The sequence below is a fragment of the Gigantopelta aegis genome, chromosome 10 (assembly GCF_016097555.1).
Source record: "Gigantopelta aegis isolate Gae_Host chromosome 10, Gae_host_genome, whole genome shotgun sequence".
Classification (NCBI taxonomy): domain Eukaryota; kingdom Metazoa; phylum Mollusca; class Gastropoda; order Neomphalida; family Peltospiridae; genus Gigantopelta; species Gigantopelta aegis.
In genome coordinates this window covers 41,512,354-41,532,112 of record NC_054708.1, presented here as the reverse complement: position 1 = coordinate 41,532,112, position 19,759 = coordinate 41,512,354, and the positions used below count along the sequence as shown (strand labels likewise).

General features: G+C 35.2%; 1 protein-coding gene across 1 annotated transcript; it reads left to right on the top strand.

Annotated features, from left to right (window-relative positions):
• Positions 1–19: 19 nt before the first annotated feature.
• Positions 20–18,352, top strand: LOC121384358 (estradiol 17-beta-dehydrogenase 8-like). Its single transcript, XM_041514720.1, has 8 exons — positions 20–87; positions 3,404–3,523; positions 4,980–5,167; positions 7,765–7,860; positions 10,821–10,906; positions 12,635–12,762; positions 15,339–15,413; positions 16,038–18,352. Exons 1-8 carry the CDS (start codon positions 42–44, stop codon positions 16,052–16,054), a joined length of 756 nt encoding a protein of 251 aa, XP_041370654.1. The 5' UTR covers positions 20–41; the 3' UTR covers positions 16,055–18,352.
• Positions 18,353–19,759: the final 1,407 nt, after the last annotated feature.

The following is a 19,759-nucleotide window of genomic DNA, read 5'->3' as shown; positions in this document are numbered from 1 at the left end:
GAGGAAGTTCTAAGTTAAAAATAAAACACACTTTCTTCAGAATGGCGACAGGGGGATTGTTAGCTGGACGATTAGCGCTAGTATCAGGTAAAAATCGACATGATTGCAAAATTAATCATGAATATGATCTTGTACAACTGATGTATATGGCAAAAATTGCACAGCGTGTCAGTATTTGGTGTTTTTTGCATACACGCGTGAACGAATGTCTACGTGACCTGTTCATGTACAATGTTATCAAGTTGACATTCCAAGTTCCATGCGGTTTAGTAAAAGCAAATTATTATTATTATTGTTTGAAAATAAATAATATTCATTTGATGTGTCATCAGGTTGTCGACCATCCATACAATTCACTGACACACACAGACGATTGTTTGAAATAAAATAATTGTTTTGAACTTTAGTAAGGGTTCGATCAACAATTATGCGACGCCCGTTGCGTTATGTTGAAGGTTAAGTAGGGGTGTTACGTAACATTATCTTATTTTTATTTATAAAATAAATGCAGCCAATGATGATCATTTTGTTCTAACCGATATATATATATATATATATATATATATATATATATATATATATATATATATATGTATATTTTTTAGTAGGCTAGTCAATGACAAAAGATCTAAGCCAAATTGAACATCTTTGAAAACTTGAAAACGCAATATTAGTCACCGTGTGTCACTTTGACTGTGAAAGGAAATGGCAAAAGTGTTATGTAATTTTAAGGGGGGTGGGGGAATACAGAATGATATGATGTTATTAAAAGAAATAGAAATGTGTTAAATTTTTTTGAACAGTCCCTCAGAGTTAGGGGGAAAAGACTTTTAAAGACTGAGTCCACAAATGTTCTATACAGATTGAGCTTCTACAAAAGCTGCAAATTTCCTAACCCTAATTATTTTTATATGCTCATTTGCATTTTATTTTTTAATTCACAAATAATTACCAAGAAAATTCGCAGATCAAATTTGGGATTGGCCAACAGGCAAGTGCCAAAATTAAGGCCTCTCCTTACATTTAACAAATATTACATGTTATACATCAAGATGGCTAGAACAATATTATATTAAAGATAATAAGGATAGTTGGAGGGGGGGGGGGGGGAGAAGAGAGGAAGGTGTAAAAGAAACAAAGAATAAATAGCAAACAGTTAGAATGGCTAAATGGTTAATTGATCTCGAAATGCTTACTTTTAATAAAAAAAATTCTGAACAGATTTAAATATAGAGATATTATCTTGGACACTTAAATTAGAATCTCCAAATATTAAAGTATGACACTTGAGATTATAATAGTTCAGTAAATGGGTATTGCGAGCTGCAGTGTATGTTGGACAAAAACATAAAAAATGTTCAGCATCTTCAACTGGATGGCCACAAGTACAAGAAGGGGTATCTGTCACATGTCGTACAAATTTGTGACCATTCAAATCACTGGTACCCAAACCTTCATAGAAATAGGATAGAACAGCAGGGTCGTGTTTGTTCATTTGTATTTTAAACAATTGTTCCATAATTTTACTGCAGAAGGAAAGAAGGAGTTCGAAAACAGTTTTGTTTGACAAAAATATGTTTGTAGGTTCTCCGCATTATGTGTATGGTATTCATTGCATTCTGCAGCAGAGCGAGGTAGCTGTAAGGTTAAAAAAGTTGGTAACAGGTTTCTCTATATGACAATTGGTGAGATGTTCCTCTAACAGCACCACAAATTGCATGGAGAGCATCTAATTGGAGATTTTCAAGGGTGTTTGCTTGATAGAGGGTACAGTTGTTCCAGATGACGTCTGCATAGTCAAATATGGGAAGAATATATGATCTGTATATTTTTTCTAATGCCCTTCTAGATAACTTAATTTGAATGAACAAAGACAATTTATTATAATTTTTACTGGAGTTACCCACAATATCTTGCATACAGATGCATACAGGACCATCAAACCTCACATGTAAGAACAACATGGGATGGCAGTGTGTCGCATACTATTACTAGGTGACTGTGACCTACTTTTCACAGTCTACAGCACATAACAGTAGATTCTTGTCCAGATCATATCTTGCATACAGATGCATACAGGACCATCAAACCACATGTAGGAACAACTTGGTATGGTGGTTGGTCCAAAACAAACTGTTCATCCATCCCATTGCAAATATTTCACATAATTAGATTTGAATCATACCCGTAACATATTCATTAATATAGATATGGTTTTCCATCAAACTCCTGATGGGTGTATCATGTACCTCACCGGTACTCTTGTTGACAGAGTTATGCCCCTTGAACTTAGGAGATACAACAAATAATTTTCATGGAATATTTTTTTGCAATGCCTTAAGATATTGAGATTATTTTTTTGCAATGCCTTAAAATATTAAGATGAAATTTTGTACATACATGTAGCATTATCATGTAATGTTACAGATCAAGTTTAACTTTCATAGCAATGTATCCGGTATCAATTTTTCACAGAGTTATGATCCCAAAACTTGTACATGTAGTTCCTGTTTTTGACCCCTACCATCCTTCTGCCTGTCTGTTTGTTTGTCCGTCTGTCACACATATAGTTTTCCAGACATTTTTTTTATGTACAATGCCCCAAGATAAGGAGCTAAAATTTACATGTAGCTTTATTATGTACTAGCTGTTACAGATCAGGATTGACATTTTTATGGCAATTACCCATTTGTTACAGAGTTATGGCCCTTGAATTTAGGAGATACAAAAACTATGCCAGACTGCCTCAAGATAAGGAGCTAAAATTTACATGTAGCTTTATTATGTACTAGCTGTTACAGATCAGGATTGACATTTTTATGGCAATTACCCATTTGTTACAGAGTTATGGCCCTTGAATTTAGGAGATACAAAAACTATGCCAGACTGCCTAAAGATAAGGAGCTAAAATTTACATGTAGCTATATTATGTACTAGCTGTTACAGATCATGATTTACATTTGTATGGCAGTTACCCATTTGTTACAGAGTTATGGCCCTTGAATTTAGGAGATACAAAAACTATGCCAGATTGCCTCAAGATAAGGAGTTAAAATTTACATGTAGCTTTATTATGTACTAGCTGTTATACAGATCAGGATTGAAATTTTCATGGCAATTACCCATTTGTTACAGAGTTATGGCCCTTGAATTTAGGAGATACAAAAACTATGCCAGACTTTTTTCATAATGCCTCAAGCTAGTTTTTCAAAGAGTTATGGCCTTTAAACTCAGGAGATATGAAAATTTGTGGGGCCTGGAATGGAACATACATGTATATTGCTTTAGCAGTACTCTCAGGGTGCTTGTTTTCTTAGATGAATTGGGTCTTGCACTCAAGTTTTCACTAGCCATTCAAAAGTATTAGCCTGGAATAATGGTTGATATTTTTCTGCTGTTACAGGTGCAGGTAGTGGAATAGGACGAGCAATCTGTCAGGCGTTTGCCAAAGAGGGAGCCATTTTGGCAGCAGTTGATGTGAACAAAAACAATGCGGAATCAACTCTGTCTATGTTACAAGATGGTAAATGTTTCAAGGACACAGCAACACTTGTCAGTTTCTGTAAATCATAAAATAATAGCGATCTTAAAATTTAACAATATTCATATAAGTGACATATTAGCGACATCGTCATATCAGAAAAGAAAAAAACCAGTCTGTTATATGTTTGTTTAAATTTAATCATGAAATATTAGTGTTTTGTATGACCTCGCTAAATTTGCTAACATGTTATGCTCGCTGTCATTTCCTGTTTTACAGTATTTGAAAGTTAATAACAACTACTACTTAATGTTTTAAAATTGTTTAGTGATCTCAGAAACTTTTGTAGAGAATTGCATCTCAGACACTGTCAAAAAACATTGTAATTGACTATTTTGGAGGAAAATAACATTGTAACGTGAAATTTGTTTGTTTATGTGACGGTCAGTGTAAAGATTGTTTTGGTTTTGGTTTTTTGGTTTAACGACACCACTAAAGCATCAGCTATTGGATGTCAAACTTTTTGTAATTTTGACATATAGAGAAAACCCACTACATTTTTCCATTGGCAGTAAGGGATCTTTTATGTCCACCATGCCACAGGTAGGGTAGCACATACCATGGCCTTTGACCAGTTGCAGTGTACTGGGAATTTTTGTGTATGGCGCTAAGGAATTGAATGCAACGACAGTCAACTGGGGGAATGGGAATTAATTTTGTCAATAAGTTAACTTAAAAAAATAAAATCTGCCAAAACATTTGGGTATGGTGCCATACCCATTTTACTCTCTGGCAGAAACCCTGGCCACAATCAGTGGAAGTCTGCCCTGAAAAATGTAGGGTCAGAAAAGTGAAAGGAAGGTTTGTTTGATGAAACCTCAGCTCATTTGTTTGATGTCCTACATGATTACTTTACCACGAGAGAGAAAGAGAAAACCTTCTGCACCACATGCACAGGCAACTTCTATCAAAATAGTAGCTTGGGATCTTTTAGATGCACATTCCCATAAGCAGGACAGTTCATACCACAGTCCGGTTCCCTGTGGGGTTTAAGTATGCAAGATTTAATGTTCTGTGATAAACTAGTATCCTATAGTTACTTTTGATGTTTAGGGCAACCTTAAGAAAGGTTTTATGATAAAAACATTACCTGTGAGAATTGGGGGTGGGACATAGCCAGGTGGTAAAGTGTTTGATTGATGCAGGGTCAGTCAAGGATCAATCCCCATCAGTGGACATATTGGGCTATTTTTTTTATCGTTCCAGCTAGTGCACCATGACTGGTATATCAAAGGCTGTGGTATGTGTTATCCTGTCTGTGGAATGGTGCATATAAAAGATCCCTTGATACTAATGGAAAAAATTTGTGGGTTAATTTCCAATTAATTACCAAATATTTGACATTCAAAAGCCAATGATTAATAAATTGAAGTGCTCTAGTAGTGTCGTTAAGAAGAACCAAGTTGACCTGTGACACTTGTGTTTCGTGTGCCTGCAGGTCCCCATGCAGCGTTCAGCGTGGACATCTCGTCGTCAAGCGAGGTGAACGCGATGATGGCGCAAATCAAGTCGCACTTCTCGCAGCCTCTGATAGTGGCCGTGAGCGCAGCCGGGATCACCAGGGACCACTTCCTGCTGAAGATGGAGGAGAAGCACTTTGACCGCATCATGGACATCAACCTCAAGGTGAACGTCATTATGATGATGATGCAGGGAACATTTTGTTTTTAACATCTTGGTTAGCGACATTTGTAGTCAATTGAAAATTGATTACCAACTACTGTTATATGTTTTAAAATTGTGTAGTGATCTCTGAAACTTGCTGCATAGTGAATCGCAAAATGTTCCCTGTGATGATGATGATGATGATGATGATGATAACTGGTTTAACGTGCTCATATACCACAGAGGGTTTGTAAACATCAATTTTATTGTAACAAATATGTATAAATGTAAATTTTGTTGATATCTTTCTCGGTTAGTTTTACAGGCATTGATCGATGTCAATCAGGGAATGTTTCTCTGGGAATTCATCCTATTTAGTGAATGTTTTTGTGGGATTGTTTGAGCCCATTTAATATATTTAACTCGGATTGATGTCAATCTGTGAATGTTTCTCTGGGATTGGTAGTAAAATACAAAAAAATAACCTTTTAGTTAAGTTTATTTGTTGCAAAAGTCAGTTTGCAAAGTTTGAGCCTTGCGATTAAATTATACAATTTGGGAGTGTTATAATTGATATAAATTCACATAAAAAAAGACAATTGTTATTTAATATTTCAAGTACCGGGTATTTTGAAATTGAAAATGAGCTAACCCCATCTTTCATCATAATTTAATGTTTAAATAAATTAAACAGATTTATATTTCTTTGTTCAGATATTAGCTATACATGTCTGGCAATATACATGTACTGTAAATCAAGAAAGTTTTGCAAATTGCAACAAAGTATTGTGAAAACTACAAATTAAAAATGATCACAATACATTATTCACACAATAGTATGGTGACTTTGTTCCAGATAAAAGAACAAGAAGTAAATAAATACCTTACTTCATTGCATTATTTTATCATGTCATTCAATAAATGGAAACTCCTATATAATTGGATTCATTGCCTTGTGATAGCTGGTCAACTATACTGTTGGATCTTAATTAGGCTGAAGTTTTGTTCAGAGAAAGCAAACCCCATGAGTAAAATGATCCACCAACAGCAATTTTGACCCTACCTATGTCAATTTATTTTTAAAATGTGACTTAATTTGCAGCAAATAAACCTGACTGAAACGTTATTTTTCTGTATGTAGACGTACATGTATTTCAGATGTACAAATGTTAAATATTGGCAAATAATGTACACCAGGTGTATACATTTTGCAATCGTTGAGGAGTTTTATGGACAGCACTGTTGTGTCATCAGTGATGCTCCTGATCTACAGTAATTTATATGTCAGTCGTTGTTAAGTTTGGGTCCTGCTATTTCAGTTGTCTACTACAGGATACAATCCACCAACCATGAATGGGTTTGATTGCCAATTTTCAGGTCAACAGGCATTATTTAAATGTCAATATCTATCACTCTATATGTTACATGTAAAGCAAATAATTTAATAAGCCTATCCCTGTTATTAGTGTTAATTAAAACAACAGGCATCACACATAGCTTGTAAGCATTCAGTTAACGCAGAAGCATTTCGAATACATCCAAGTTAATTATGGTATCTTTGACTAGCAGCTGATATCACAATATATTTAATGTATGCAACAGCTGACATCGCACTACTATATGCAGTTTGTAGAAGCTGTCGGCATCTGACAATGCTTTCATGATGCAGTACATAATGGTTCTTCAGTAACTATATTCTAGAGGTTGCAGACCATCATTAATTACTCCATGCACTTCAGTACAATTTCAGGGGTGGGACGTAGCCCAGTGGTAAAGCGTTCGCTTGATGCACAGTCGGTCTGGGATCGATCCCTGTCGGTGGGCCTATTGGACTATTTCTCACTCCAGCCAGTGCACCACGACTGGTATATAAAAGGTCGTGGTATGTGTTATCCTGTCTGTGGGATGGTGCATATAAAAGATCCCTTGCTACTAATTGAAAAAAGTAGCCCATGAAATGGCAATAGCGGGTTTCCTCTCTCAGTATCTGTGTGGTCCTTAACCATATGTCTGACGCCATATAGCCGTAAAGAAAATGTGTTGAGTGCATTGTTAAATAAAAGATTTCCTTCTTTCAGTACAATTTCTGTGTCAGAATATATTTTGTGAAAAATATGTCAATATTGAGAGGGTCAGATGACTACTAGTTTTAGGAAGTACTATCCCTTGACAAGTACCTTGCAATAAATTAACAAGCATGTGTCGATTATGAACTGTTTCAGTTAGCCACCGTCATGCCAGAGCACTGCCTCATGATGCTGTAATGTTATACAAGTGTCAGTATATACCACTGCACAGTTTTTACCAGTACTAGATATAACAAGTAGGCTCCTAACCAAGGGGTTATTTAAGTACGACAGTTGTCAACTTACTTGTAATCATCAAAGAAACTTTTCAAAATGCGTATCAGAATTTTGTATTATTATTTTTTATGAGGAACCGTATTTCCTAAACTGGACTATATTAAGCTGGTACAAGTAACGACACAACAAATGGTGTGGTGCCTAAATTTAACGTCTTTACTTGTAGTTATGAGTTTTCCCTGTTAAGTTGGGCTTGTTGCAACAAGTACCTGTAAGTTACAACTTAATATTACTTAATGTTTACATTGATTGTAGGGTACGTTCCTCTTAAACCAGGCGGTGGGAAGAGCGATCCGAGATGCCGAGACCAAAGATGGATCCATCATCAACATATCCAGTATCAGTGCCCTGGTAAGGTTACAGAGTATACTTAAAACAGCATCGCTCTATAGTCCCTCCCACAGCGAACTCCTTTTTTCATACTATGGAATTCACTACAAGTTATTTATTTATGAGCCGATTGATTTGTAAATTGCATAACACTCAATTTTCTTCTTACACAAACCAAACTGAAGTTATTTACCAAAAATATTTTTATACAATGGGACGGACTCTAGGCGAGTAAAAACCCAGTTGTTTTCAAACAAAATATCAATCATTAATGAAATTTGTTTGCCAAATCAAAATAAATTGTTTTAGTTGTATTTAAAATTTACAATTGGAAAATTTGGCAAGCGCGGCAGAGCTATTTAAAATAGCCCTGCTAAAACAAAAGGCAGCTAGTGTAGAGGATCATATCTCTCTGCATTTGCCACATAGCTGAAGTCTATAACAGCTGCTTCATGATCACTATATTAATTAAAAGCTGGTGTGGTATATTTGTACTGACCCATTTGTTGCATATCAAAGAGCTGCTGCAGTGATTATTTACCATTGGCTAGGCTGGTTAATGGATTCACTGCCAGCTCAAACCCAGTAAAGAGGACACATTTAACACAAACCATTGTTCCATTCATGTGTCACACAAATTTAAAGTCATGCACACAAATTGCCAGTCAGTTACATGGTGAATCCATCCATCTTAAAATTGACAGTTACTGTTTCTACGATGATTTTGGACACTTAAATATACTGTATCAGTTGTTTGCTAAAAATACCTTTGTAATGTCATTATATACTAGAGTTGTACCGATACAGGAGGTCGCGATACAATAATGTCCCGATATACTTTGGTCGCTATGTGATACGTATCGCGATATTTAACTTTTCATATCAATCAATCATCGATAATTAAACAGTTTAGTTCAAGTTTATGAAACATGACAACCTAATGCTTGGGAATTCCAGTAATTGAACGTCGAAATTATGTTTTCATTGCTCTACTGTGCATGTTCGTAAGTTAGTAAATTTCTGCTTCAAATGTTTTACCCAAAATTATTAAAACATGAATGTATCGTATTGTATCGTGATACAGCTGTCCTGAATCGATCAGTGTATCATATTGTGGCCCTCGTATTGCGATGCGATACTGTATCACCGTATCGTTACAGCTCTAGTATATACATGTACATGTAGTACAGAACAGTCTTGTACACTGCAGGTTACAAACATTATTCACCAGGTATGCAAATATAATTCAGCAACCTAAAGTTACATTTATATTAGACTTTAGCCTGGGCTGAATTTGTCCCAGGCCAAATTTCGCTCAGACCTGGCGTTCACATTGAAAAAAATTCTGGTTTAAATTGGCACAAGCAAGTTTATAGCCTTGACCAGTTCAGTTTGACCCAAAACATCAATTCAGCCCATTATTAAAGGGACATTCCTGAGTTTGCTGCATTGTAAGATGTTTCCGACTAATAAAATATTTCTACGATTACACTTACATATTAAATATATTTTCTTGTTTAGAATATCAGTGTCTGTATATTCAATGTGTTTCTGGTCGTCTTAATATTTGTAAGAAGCCCAACCTGGGTTTTGTCTTCAAATAATTTTGTACGTACAAAAAAACATTTTTTAGGAAATAAAATGAAAATGAACCTAGTACAAATATTAGAACGATCATAAACACGTTTAATATACAGCCACTAATATTCTAAACAAGAAAATATATTTAATATGTAAGTTTACTCGTAGAAATATTTTATTAGTCGATAACATCTTAAAACATTGCAGCAAACTCGGGAGTGTCCCTTTAAAGTTTTATATTCAGCTCCATTTCTCACAAACTATATCAATAAAACCTTTTTATTATCCCCAGAAAATATATATGGTAGTGCCAGGGTTGGGGCCCTGGTATCACGACCGTATATTAATTTCATAGGATAAACAAGAATGCATTTAATATAAATACATAAGAAAATAAATACATGTAAGTTCATAAACCAATAAATAATCCCTAGCATTGTTTTTTGGCTGATAAGGTATATCAACAGCTTTACATTTACCTCTGTATTGGGTAATTAGCTAGGTCAAAACATAGCACCATATATGTTTGTAAGATTGTTAGTATTTATATGGCCAATATATCCCACCTGTTTGTGAAATGGTCAATATTGGCATAAATATAGCTTTTTTCAATATTTCTATTATATTTCATTATACATGTACTTACACATGTAGCTTCAGATTTTTTTTTATTTACTTTGGCATATTTACAACTACATGTATATAATATTTTGTTCCCCTAATACGATTGATGTGGTTTATGAAGTTTACATCTAGGAATGTTCATCTGATTGCATGTATAAAAACAACTTATTAAATTGAAGTTATAGTTTAATTAAAACATTTTGTTTTGTAAAATATTCACTGAGATGAACATCAGTAACAGCAATTAAGTTTATCATAGCCGAGACGCACAGTTCCACAGGATTCTTGTTAATAAGTTTATCATAGCCGAGACACACAGTTCCACAGGATTCTTGTTAATAGGTTTTATCATAGCCGAGGCACACAGTTCCACAGGATTCTTGTTAATAAGTTTATATCATAGCCGAGGCACACAGTTCCACAGGATTCCTGTTAATAAGTTTATCATAGCCGAGACACACAGTTCCACAGGATTCTTGTTAATTAAATAGTGCCCCTTTTGGAACAGTCGGTTCATTACTGTGCTCTTATTCATTTTATGTTGATGCATCCTCCACCCCCTTCCCACCCACCCCCACATACTTATTTTCAGCTTGGTATGACCTTGAATATATTACAAATGAACTACATAAATATTCACTTTGTACATATAACCTCCTATTTTTGAAACATAATAAACACCTAGTTTCATTTTAAATGAAAGAAATTCTTCCTCTTTGTCATTTTTCAGAAAACTTTGTTTAATTTTTTTACAATTTATTTTAATTTGTTAACAGAGAGGCAATATTGGACAAGCAAACTATTGTGCATCGAAAGCAGGTGTTATTGGTTTGACAAAGACAGCTGCCAAGGAGCTGGCTAAGTAAGTATGTGTTCAGTGGAAGTGGTGCTAGGTGTAGAACCAGCAACCCCATTTATTAGGTCACCTCAGCTGAAGGTTTTCATCTGTCATCAGGCATCCGTAGTTCATTATCGTTTAAAACTTTTCACATATTTTACTTCTTCTCCAAATCTACTTGACCAATTCCAACCAAATTGTGTAGGAAGCATGAAGCTTCCTTAATTGGCACATGGAGTTGGGAGCCCAAAAAGGGAAAATTAAACCAAATGAATAAAAAAGATCTTATCTTTCTCTCTGCTTCCAGAAATGCTATAATTGAATTGTCTTCATATACCGTATAACCAGACATTTTTGTGGTTTGAGAACTAAAAATATTTCGAGGTTTGTTATTTTCAAGGTTTGACAAGTCTCAAATGAGAATGTTTTTATTTTTGAGGTTTAGAATATTTAATATTTTATTGCATATACAATCACCATTAAAAGGTTCACGTCAACTTCCATTTGCATGATATCGCCAGTGTTTAAAGTTAACGAGTAGAGCACTTGCGTAATAGGGTATGCTAGTTATTAGCAAGACTACTGATCAGTCTTTTGCTTTTTATAAAGACATTTAAGATTTGTGTGAGAAGTTTTCTAAGTAAGACTGTGAGCTTGACATGTTTCATTCATACTCTTATGGTAAGCTGGCTTAGTATACTAGCATAGCGCACGTACCAGTATGTACGTATTTTACTGTACGGAATGTAATAACTTGTCTAGAATACACTATTCCCTTATAGTTTCCTTTGATATACCCATTGTGGCAAATGAGATATTTCGGTAAATTGTCGTTTATTAATGTGATCACAGTGAATATTTTTCTTAGAATTTGTTGATATTTTCAGATATTTTCAAGGTTTTATATTTTTGAGGCTGCCCACTTACATGTACCCTCGAAACTCATGAAAATATTAATGGAAAATTACATAGATGGTTTATCAAAGTTGTGAATTTCATTAATGTTGTGTCCCCTGTTTGTGCCCGAGGAGGGGTGAAGTTTACTACCTAGAGTTGTATAGAAAAATACAGTTAAACTTCTTCACAACTGCTAGACCATTTCCAACTAAATTTGGTGGGAGGCTTCACCCAGGGAGAAATTAAATCATGAATTTGGTAATTCTGTCTCCCCATGCCAACCTCCTTTATAAATGGGTGTCATTCATTCCACGAGTCGGGGTCAATAATTTACTCAGGTGACCGTTCAGGCCCATGCATGTTAAGGTCTAGGTTAACGTTTTGGGAAATGAAAGTCTAGTCATTCACAATTAGCAACATTTTCATGTCATGCAAACCATACGCTGGAAGGGAGAAGAGGGTTAATGCTAACTAAATGTTCAACACTAAAAGCACCGATCTCCATGGAAAATACATTAGGGTATTCCCCTGATTTTATATTCTATTGGGAATTTCTTTACCACCTTTCACCAATTTAAGTAATCATTTGTGGAAAATCCTAATGCACTACAAATTACAATTAGTGACTTACACCTGCAGATTTACTGCAAATGTTCATCATACGTTATGACTGTATTGACCTATGCTGCATCATGAAAAAGCACAGAGATAAATATAAATTAAATAGATTTAGAATCGGTTGCCAGTCATAAGTCAATTCGTTTATACATGTATCTAAAAATGAGAGGAAAATGAACTATTAGGGTACTATACTACACTGCCCTAACACTAACACTTCATGATTTTCTGTTTCAGATTTAATATTCGGGTAAATGCGGTGTTGCCAGGATTTATAGAAACGCCGATGACAGACGTCGTACCTGAACGTGTCAGAGATATCGTCAGTCTGTTGATACCGCTGGGGAGGTTTGGGCGACCTGAAGGTGAATTCCAGTGAAGACATTTTAGCTTCTGTCAGAAGCATCATTGGTGTACTGATTTCATATTAAAAACAAAATATTTTTCAGCACCATAGTCTTTAAGCACCATAGTCTGTAAAATAATGTAGAAATTGTTTATATTAATTTCTGAATCGCAGTGTCATCACTTTTGACTGTTTGTTGTGTAATTTTGAGGTTCATTATTTTTATTTATTATTCATATTTATTGCAAATGGTGAAATTTAACATTTTGTTAAAGTTTTTACTTATTTGTTTTAAGTCTTAACAACAAAACCAAAGATTAAAGTGTATCATGGCATTCTGATGACAGTTATATTGCAGTACATACATGATTAACTTGTTGTTTTATTAAAGACAAATTAACCTAGTATAGTAAGTTATTGTAACCTAATAGCCAGGTAGCATTTTGTTGAGTATCACATCATAGTTTACTAGGCATGTTTCAGAAATCCCTAAAATGTTAGATACCTTGTTGTAGCTGCCAATCAATTTCCAGATTGATAACAACAGTGTCACTAATTAAAATTTCAAAAAGTGTTCCTTGATAGCTCTGTATTTTGGGATGTAGTAAGAAACATAAAAATGTACATAAATATCTGTCACAAATGGTCAAGTTCAAGGTGTTTAGTGTTCACGTTTAGAGCAAGCTGTTGTAGCACATGCTTGTCATGGGCGCAGTTAGTGCTGACTTGCCTGCTCTTCCATCCAGGACAGGACGTCACAAAGTCATTCATTTATTCATTCATTTCAACTTATTTTCGTGCTTATCAGTATATTCAATTAAGGTTGAAGCATGCGCTGTCCTGGGCACACATCTCGGCTATCTGGGCTGTCTGTCCAGGACAGTGGGTTAGTAGTTAGTGAGAGAGAAGAGGGTGTAGTAGTCTTACACCTACCCATTGAGTCATTAAACTCGCTGTGGGTGGAAGCCAGTATCGGGATACGAACTCAGTACCTACCATCCTTAAGTCTGATGGCTTAATAACTACACCACCGAGGCCAGTGTCATAAATGGAACTGAAAGCGTATTATGTGTATGGGCTGTATAATCAGCAGAATGTTGTTTACTTATAATTACTATTTCCTGATTCTTTTTATACTTAAACACCCTCTTCCACCCCCACCCCATTATTATAGGCTGTGTATGACTATATATATACCTGTATTTTGATTTATGTTATGTTTGTTTTGTTCCTATTTCAATTACTAGTCTACTTGTAATGCAGTACTATAGTTTTGTTGTTCCTGTCTCAGATGGTCGTCTTGTAATGCAGTACTATAGTTTTGTTGTTCCTGTCTCAGATGGTCTCCTTGTAATGCAGTATTATAGTTTTGTTGTTCCTGTCTCAGATGGTCTCCTTGTAATGTAGTACTATAGTTTTGTTGTTCCTGTCTCAGATGGTCTTTTTGTAATGCAGTACTATAGTTTTGTTGTTCCTGTCTCAGATGGTCTCCTTGTAATGCAGTACTATAGTTTTGTTGTTCCTGTCTCAGATGGTCGTCTTGTAATGCAGTACTATAGTTTTGTTCCTGTCTCAGTTGGTCTCCTAGCTTGTCATGTAGTACTACAGTTTTGTTGTTCCTGTCTCAGATGGTCTCCTTGTAATGCAGTACTATAGTTTTGTTGTTCCTGTCTCAGATGGTCGTCTTGTAATGCAGTACTATAGTTTTGTTCCTGTCTCAGTTGGTCTCCCCACCCCATTATATAGGCTGTGTATGACTATATATATACCTGTATTTTGATTTATGTTATGCTTGTACTATAGTTTTGTTGTTCCTGTCTCATCTCCTTGTAATGCAGTACTATAGTTTGTTGTTCCTGTCTCAGATGGTCTCCTTGTAATGCAGTACTATAGTTTGTTGTTCCTGCCTCAGATGGTCGTCTTGTAATGCAGTACTATAGTTTTGTTGTTCCTGTCTCAGATGGTCTCCTTGTAATGCAGTATTATAGTACTATAGTTTTGTGTCCTGTCTGTTGGTCTCCTAGCTTGTCATGTAGTACTACAGTTTTGTTGTTCCTGTCTCAGATGGTCTCCTTGTAATGCAGTACTATAGTTTTGTTGTTCCTGTCTCAGATGGTCTCCTTGTAATGCAGTACTATAGTTTTGTTGTTCTTGTCTCAGATGGTCTCCTTGTAATGCAGTACTATAGTTTTGTTGTTCCTGTCTCAGATGGTCGTCTTGTAATGCAGTACTATAGTTTTGTTCCTGTCTCAGTTGGTCTCCTAGCTTGTCATGTAGTACTATAGTTTTGTTCCTGTCTCAGTTGGTCTCCTAGCTTGTCATGTAGTACTACAGTTTTGTTGTTCCTGTCTCAGATGGTCTCCTTGTAATGCAGTACTATAGTTTTGTTGTTCCTGTCTCAGATGGTCTCCTTGTAATGCAGTACTATAGTTTTGTTGTTCCTGTCTCAGATGGTCTCCTTGTAATGCAGTACTATAGTTTTGTTGTTCCTGTCTCAGATGGTCGTCTTGTAATGCAGTACTATAGTTTTGTTCCTGTCTCAGTTGGTCTCCTAGCTTGTCATGTAGTACTACAGTTTTGTTGTTCCTTTTTCAGAAGTTGCAGACACCTGTGTCTTCTTGGCCTCTGATAAAAGTAGATACGTCACAGGCGCCTGCTTAGAAGTTACAGGTTTGTATAACCTTTAACAGGGATTGTTCAGAGATGACAATCCTCCAAGATATTCATGGAATTCCTGATTTGTTTTCAAATTTCCTTCCTCATTACAGCGTAATTTTAACAGGACCTCTTTTGGAAATTTGTACCGTACATAATTTTTATATTTTTATGTTAAAAAAAAACCCACCATGTTATAATAATATATATATTGTTGGCAATATTTATAAGATTAATTTGACAATGTCATATTTGAACAGGCTCAACTGCTTCCAAATGTATTATTTGTGTGTGAGAGAGCGTTTGTGTGGGTGTGCGTGCATGTGTGTGTGTGTGTGTGTCTGTTTGTGTTTGTGTGTGTGAGTGACTGTGTGTGTGTGTTTGTGTTTCTGTGTGTGAAAGTGAGTGTGTTTGTGTGTGTGCGTGTGTGTGCATAGTTGTGTGTGTGTGCATAGTTGTGTTTGTGTCTGTCTGTCTGTGTGTGTGTGTGTGATTCAAAGATGTATTATAACTAAATTCAGTTTGGCTGAAATCAACATCTGTTGCTTCTTGATGACAATTTTTTTTTATGTTGAGTGTGCTCAAATAAGAACATTTTATGTACGTGTTTCTGTACATATATTTTAATTTCTATTTCAGGTGGCTTATACATGTGATCAGTATACAGCGTGTTTATACCCTCCAGCTACAGACAATGAAAAATGATGAAATATTTAATCAGTTAAATCCTTGATATGTACGTTCACACCAGAATTTGATATGATATGACCATGGACAGTGTATCTGTGTACTTCTTTTAGTTAGCCTTACCATGTTAGTAACTACAGCTTTGTCAGAGTGAACTCCCCTTTACTAGCATACATGTATTGTTCTCTGCTTAGTTCTCAAAGACGGGAATCGTATAAGGAAGAGTTCAGCAATAGCCTCTGCCATGGCTGGCTGTTTGATACAGGTCAAACTGTACTGCTGTATACTGTAAATCAGGAAATGGTAGCGAGTGTAAAATTTGAACGAATTTAGCGATGGTGTACATGACACTGGTTTTTAATGTTGCTAATATGTTTCTTATTTGAATTGTTTGCTAAATTTTTAGGTCGCTAATATTTTATGGTTTACAGTATCCGATGATTTGAGAGAAATGGTCTCACATGGCCTCTTAAAGGTGCTATCTCAAGGTTGCATAATGGTGGCTTTCCACCAAAATTAGTGCACCACGATTGGTATGTGCTATCCTGTCTGTGGGATGGTGCATATAAAAGATCCCTTGCTACTAATGAAAAAATATAGCAGGTTTTCTCTTTAAGACTTTATGTCAAAATTACCGAATGTTTAACATCCAATAGCAGATGATTAATATATCAATGTACTCTAGTTATGTCGTTAAACAAAACAAACAAACAATTTCGCTTTGAAATATAATCATTTTACCTTCAACTCTATATCCATAACAAAACATTACATTTAATGTGAATAATTTATTTTACTAGTAGAATTTTATTGACAAATCTTTAGTGGTTGACCAGCGGAATTGGGTATGTTCAGTTGATGCGAATTACAGTCCATAGCATTGTGCCAGGAAGATGTTACAAACCAAAATAGGCCGTCTTCATGTAGCTCATCTGTCTATGATGGCCATATCTAGTTAAGTTTTCACATTTTCTGGACTTGCCGATTTCAAGAAATTTGTTTTGATTTGATAAAATAGGAATCTAGTCACACTGAATGTGTTTACACACAGAGGGCGGGACACAGCCCAGTGGTAAAGCACTCTCCTGGTGTGCAGTCAGTCTGGGATCGATCCCTGTTGGTGCAGGCCTATTGGGCTACTTCGCATTTCAGTCGGTGCACCACAACTAGTATATCAAAGAACGTGGTATGTTCTGTCCATGATCCTGTCTTTGGGATGGTGCATATAAAAGATCCCTTCCTACTAATGAAAAAATGTAGCTGGTTTCCTCTCTAAGACTATATGTCAGAATTACGAAATGTTTGACGATCAGTGAGCTCAAGTGGTGTCGTTAAACAAAACAAAATTTTTAACTGTACCAAACAGTTTCAATATCCCTGAGTTATTTTTGTGAACATTATGCATGGGATCAATTAATATGTAGGTAGTTGTTTATTACAAATAAATGAAAACATGGGATCAATTAATGTGTAGGTAGTTGTTTATTACAAATAAATGAAAACATGGGATCAATTAATAGGTAGGTAGTTGTTTATTACAAATAAATGAAAACATGGGATCAATTAATAGGTAGGTAGTTGTTTATTACAAATAAATGAAAACATGGGATCAATTAATATGTAGGTAGTTGTTTATTACAAATAAATGAAAACATGGGATCAATTAATATGTAGGTAGTTGTTTATTACAAATAAATGAAAACATGGCTAAACACTTGTAACTATGATATCGTGCCTTCAAGACAGGTGGCTGCATAATAGAGATAGTCATTTGAAAGTACAGTCAAACCTGCTCTAGTGGGCACCTGTATTAAGAGGCCACATTTGTATTCTCCCAAAACATATACTATCATAGTATAAACTAATCTGTGTTAAGCAGTCAGCCACTTTTTTATATTCCCTTTGGTGACTTTAACACCGGTTTGACAATAGTTTTAAATTAACTGATCGCTGGAGTTTTTAATGTCATCTCAAAATAGGGGTGTTTTGTGGAGATTTTAAAAATAATGTTTGCTAACATTTGTACATTTGAGATTGATCAGAATGGCAGAGCCTATTTTTAGATCCTTCTCTGTATAATACAACAGACATATAAAGTTACAAATAATCATTATGACATGTTGCAAAATAACATGTCTGCACAAAACAACATAATATTAAGTCATTTTTGAGAATTAAGTCTTCTAATTGTTTACCTCTAGTATTTATGTCATCGCATCCCCACAAAGTGTGGTGAGCATTAAAATCTCCCATGATAATAAAGGGAGCAGGGAGTTGATCAAGAAGCCCTTGAAAGTCCCTAGTGTTAAAATTGTAATGGTTTCGAGGGGGTAAATAAACTGAACAGAGAGTAATAGTTTTATGAGCCGTGACCTTTACAGCCACAGCTTGTGAATTTGACTTTAATATGACTTCAACATACTTATTTTGTGTCTTTATGTACATAATGTACTCTTTGAAAGAGTAACGGAACCAATTTGCTTATGCTCAATAACCATTTCTGTTTTTAAAACTGCATGCCAGTATGTCCCAATGTTATAGAACTCGTCTCGACCGGATTTTGGTTTAACAAGTAAAAGAAGATCAGTACCAGTGTATTATTATCATACTAGCTACTTAGCTTGAACTACATGTCAGGGCCCGTGCTTATAGAACTGTTTGAGACCAGACTCTATCTATAATGACATCACACACACAATTTGTAATGTGTTGTCATGATGTTAGTGTTATAAGCACCAGGCCAGGTAATGCAGCTAGTAAATATATGTCAAGAGATTGGATACTACATCTAGCAACTGTGTGAATCGTGAATTAAGTCTTTGATTGTCCTAGATTAAAGCATAGCCATACAGGCTTCCATTTTTGTTGGGGGGGGGGGGGAGGACAGGCTGATTTTTGCCTGAATTAAAGGAACGTGCCCAAATCTTGATAACAACATTTATTCATATTAGCATTACTTGCAAACAGCTATATAGGGTTGCAAACAAATCACTACGCATTTTTACATGGATTACAACTAATATTGTGGGTCAGAATGATGTAATTAAATGGTGAAAAGATTTCCGGCCAACTCATTTTGTCAGAATACTGTTTTTGGCAATCCTTGTACGCCTATGGGTTAAGGTGCATTTAAATATTTACTGGTAATTGTGGTTTTTGAAATACTTGTTTGTTTTTTATTGTTTTATTTTTTGTTTCCAAAATATTTATAGCCAAATTCATGTACAAACAAAATTAAGTTATTTAGAAATGTTTTTATTACGTCTGCTCAATCATGAGACATAATTTTGTAAATACCAGTACACTTTTAAAATTACTTGGTCCTTTTACAACATTGTAATCTGTGGTATTTCTGTCTAAAATTACAAATGTTTCTTGCTTCAAATAGTAATTTTTCCATATGATCAGGTGAACTTTTTTCCTGACACAAATTCGTCACATCTGATAACTAGTAAATCCTTATGTTTGTTAATTAATTCCTGTGTTCTGAATTATCAGACATGCAGGAGGTAATATCATCAAAATCCTAGTGGTTCCAAACGGTCATAACAAGACACTGCTCTGAGCATCTGTAGATATTAAAACAACCCAACACATAGGAATGAATATTGTAAGCCAAGAAGCTGAACACTTCAGCTAGAAGTACCATGCTATGTTTTCAGATAAATATGTAC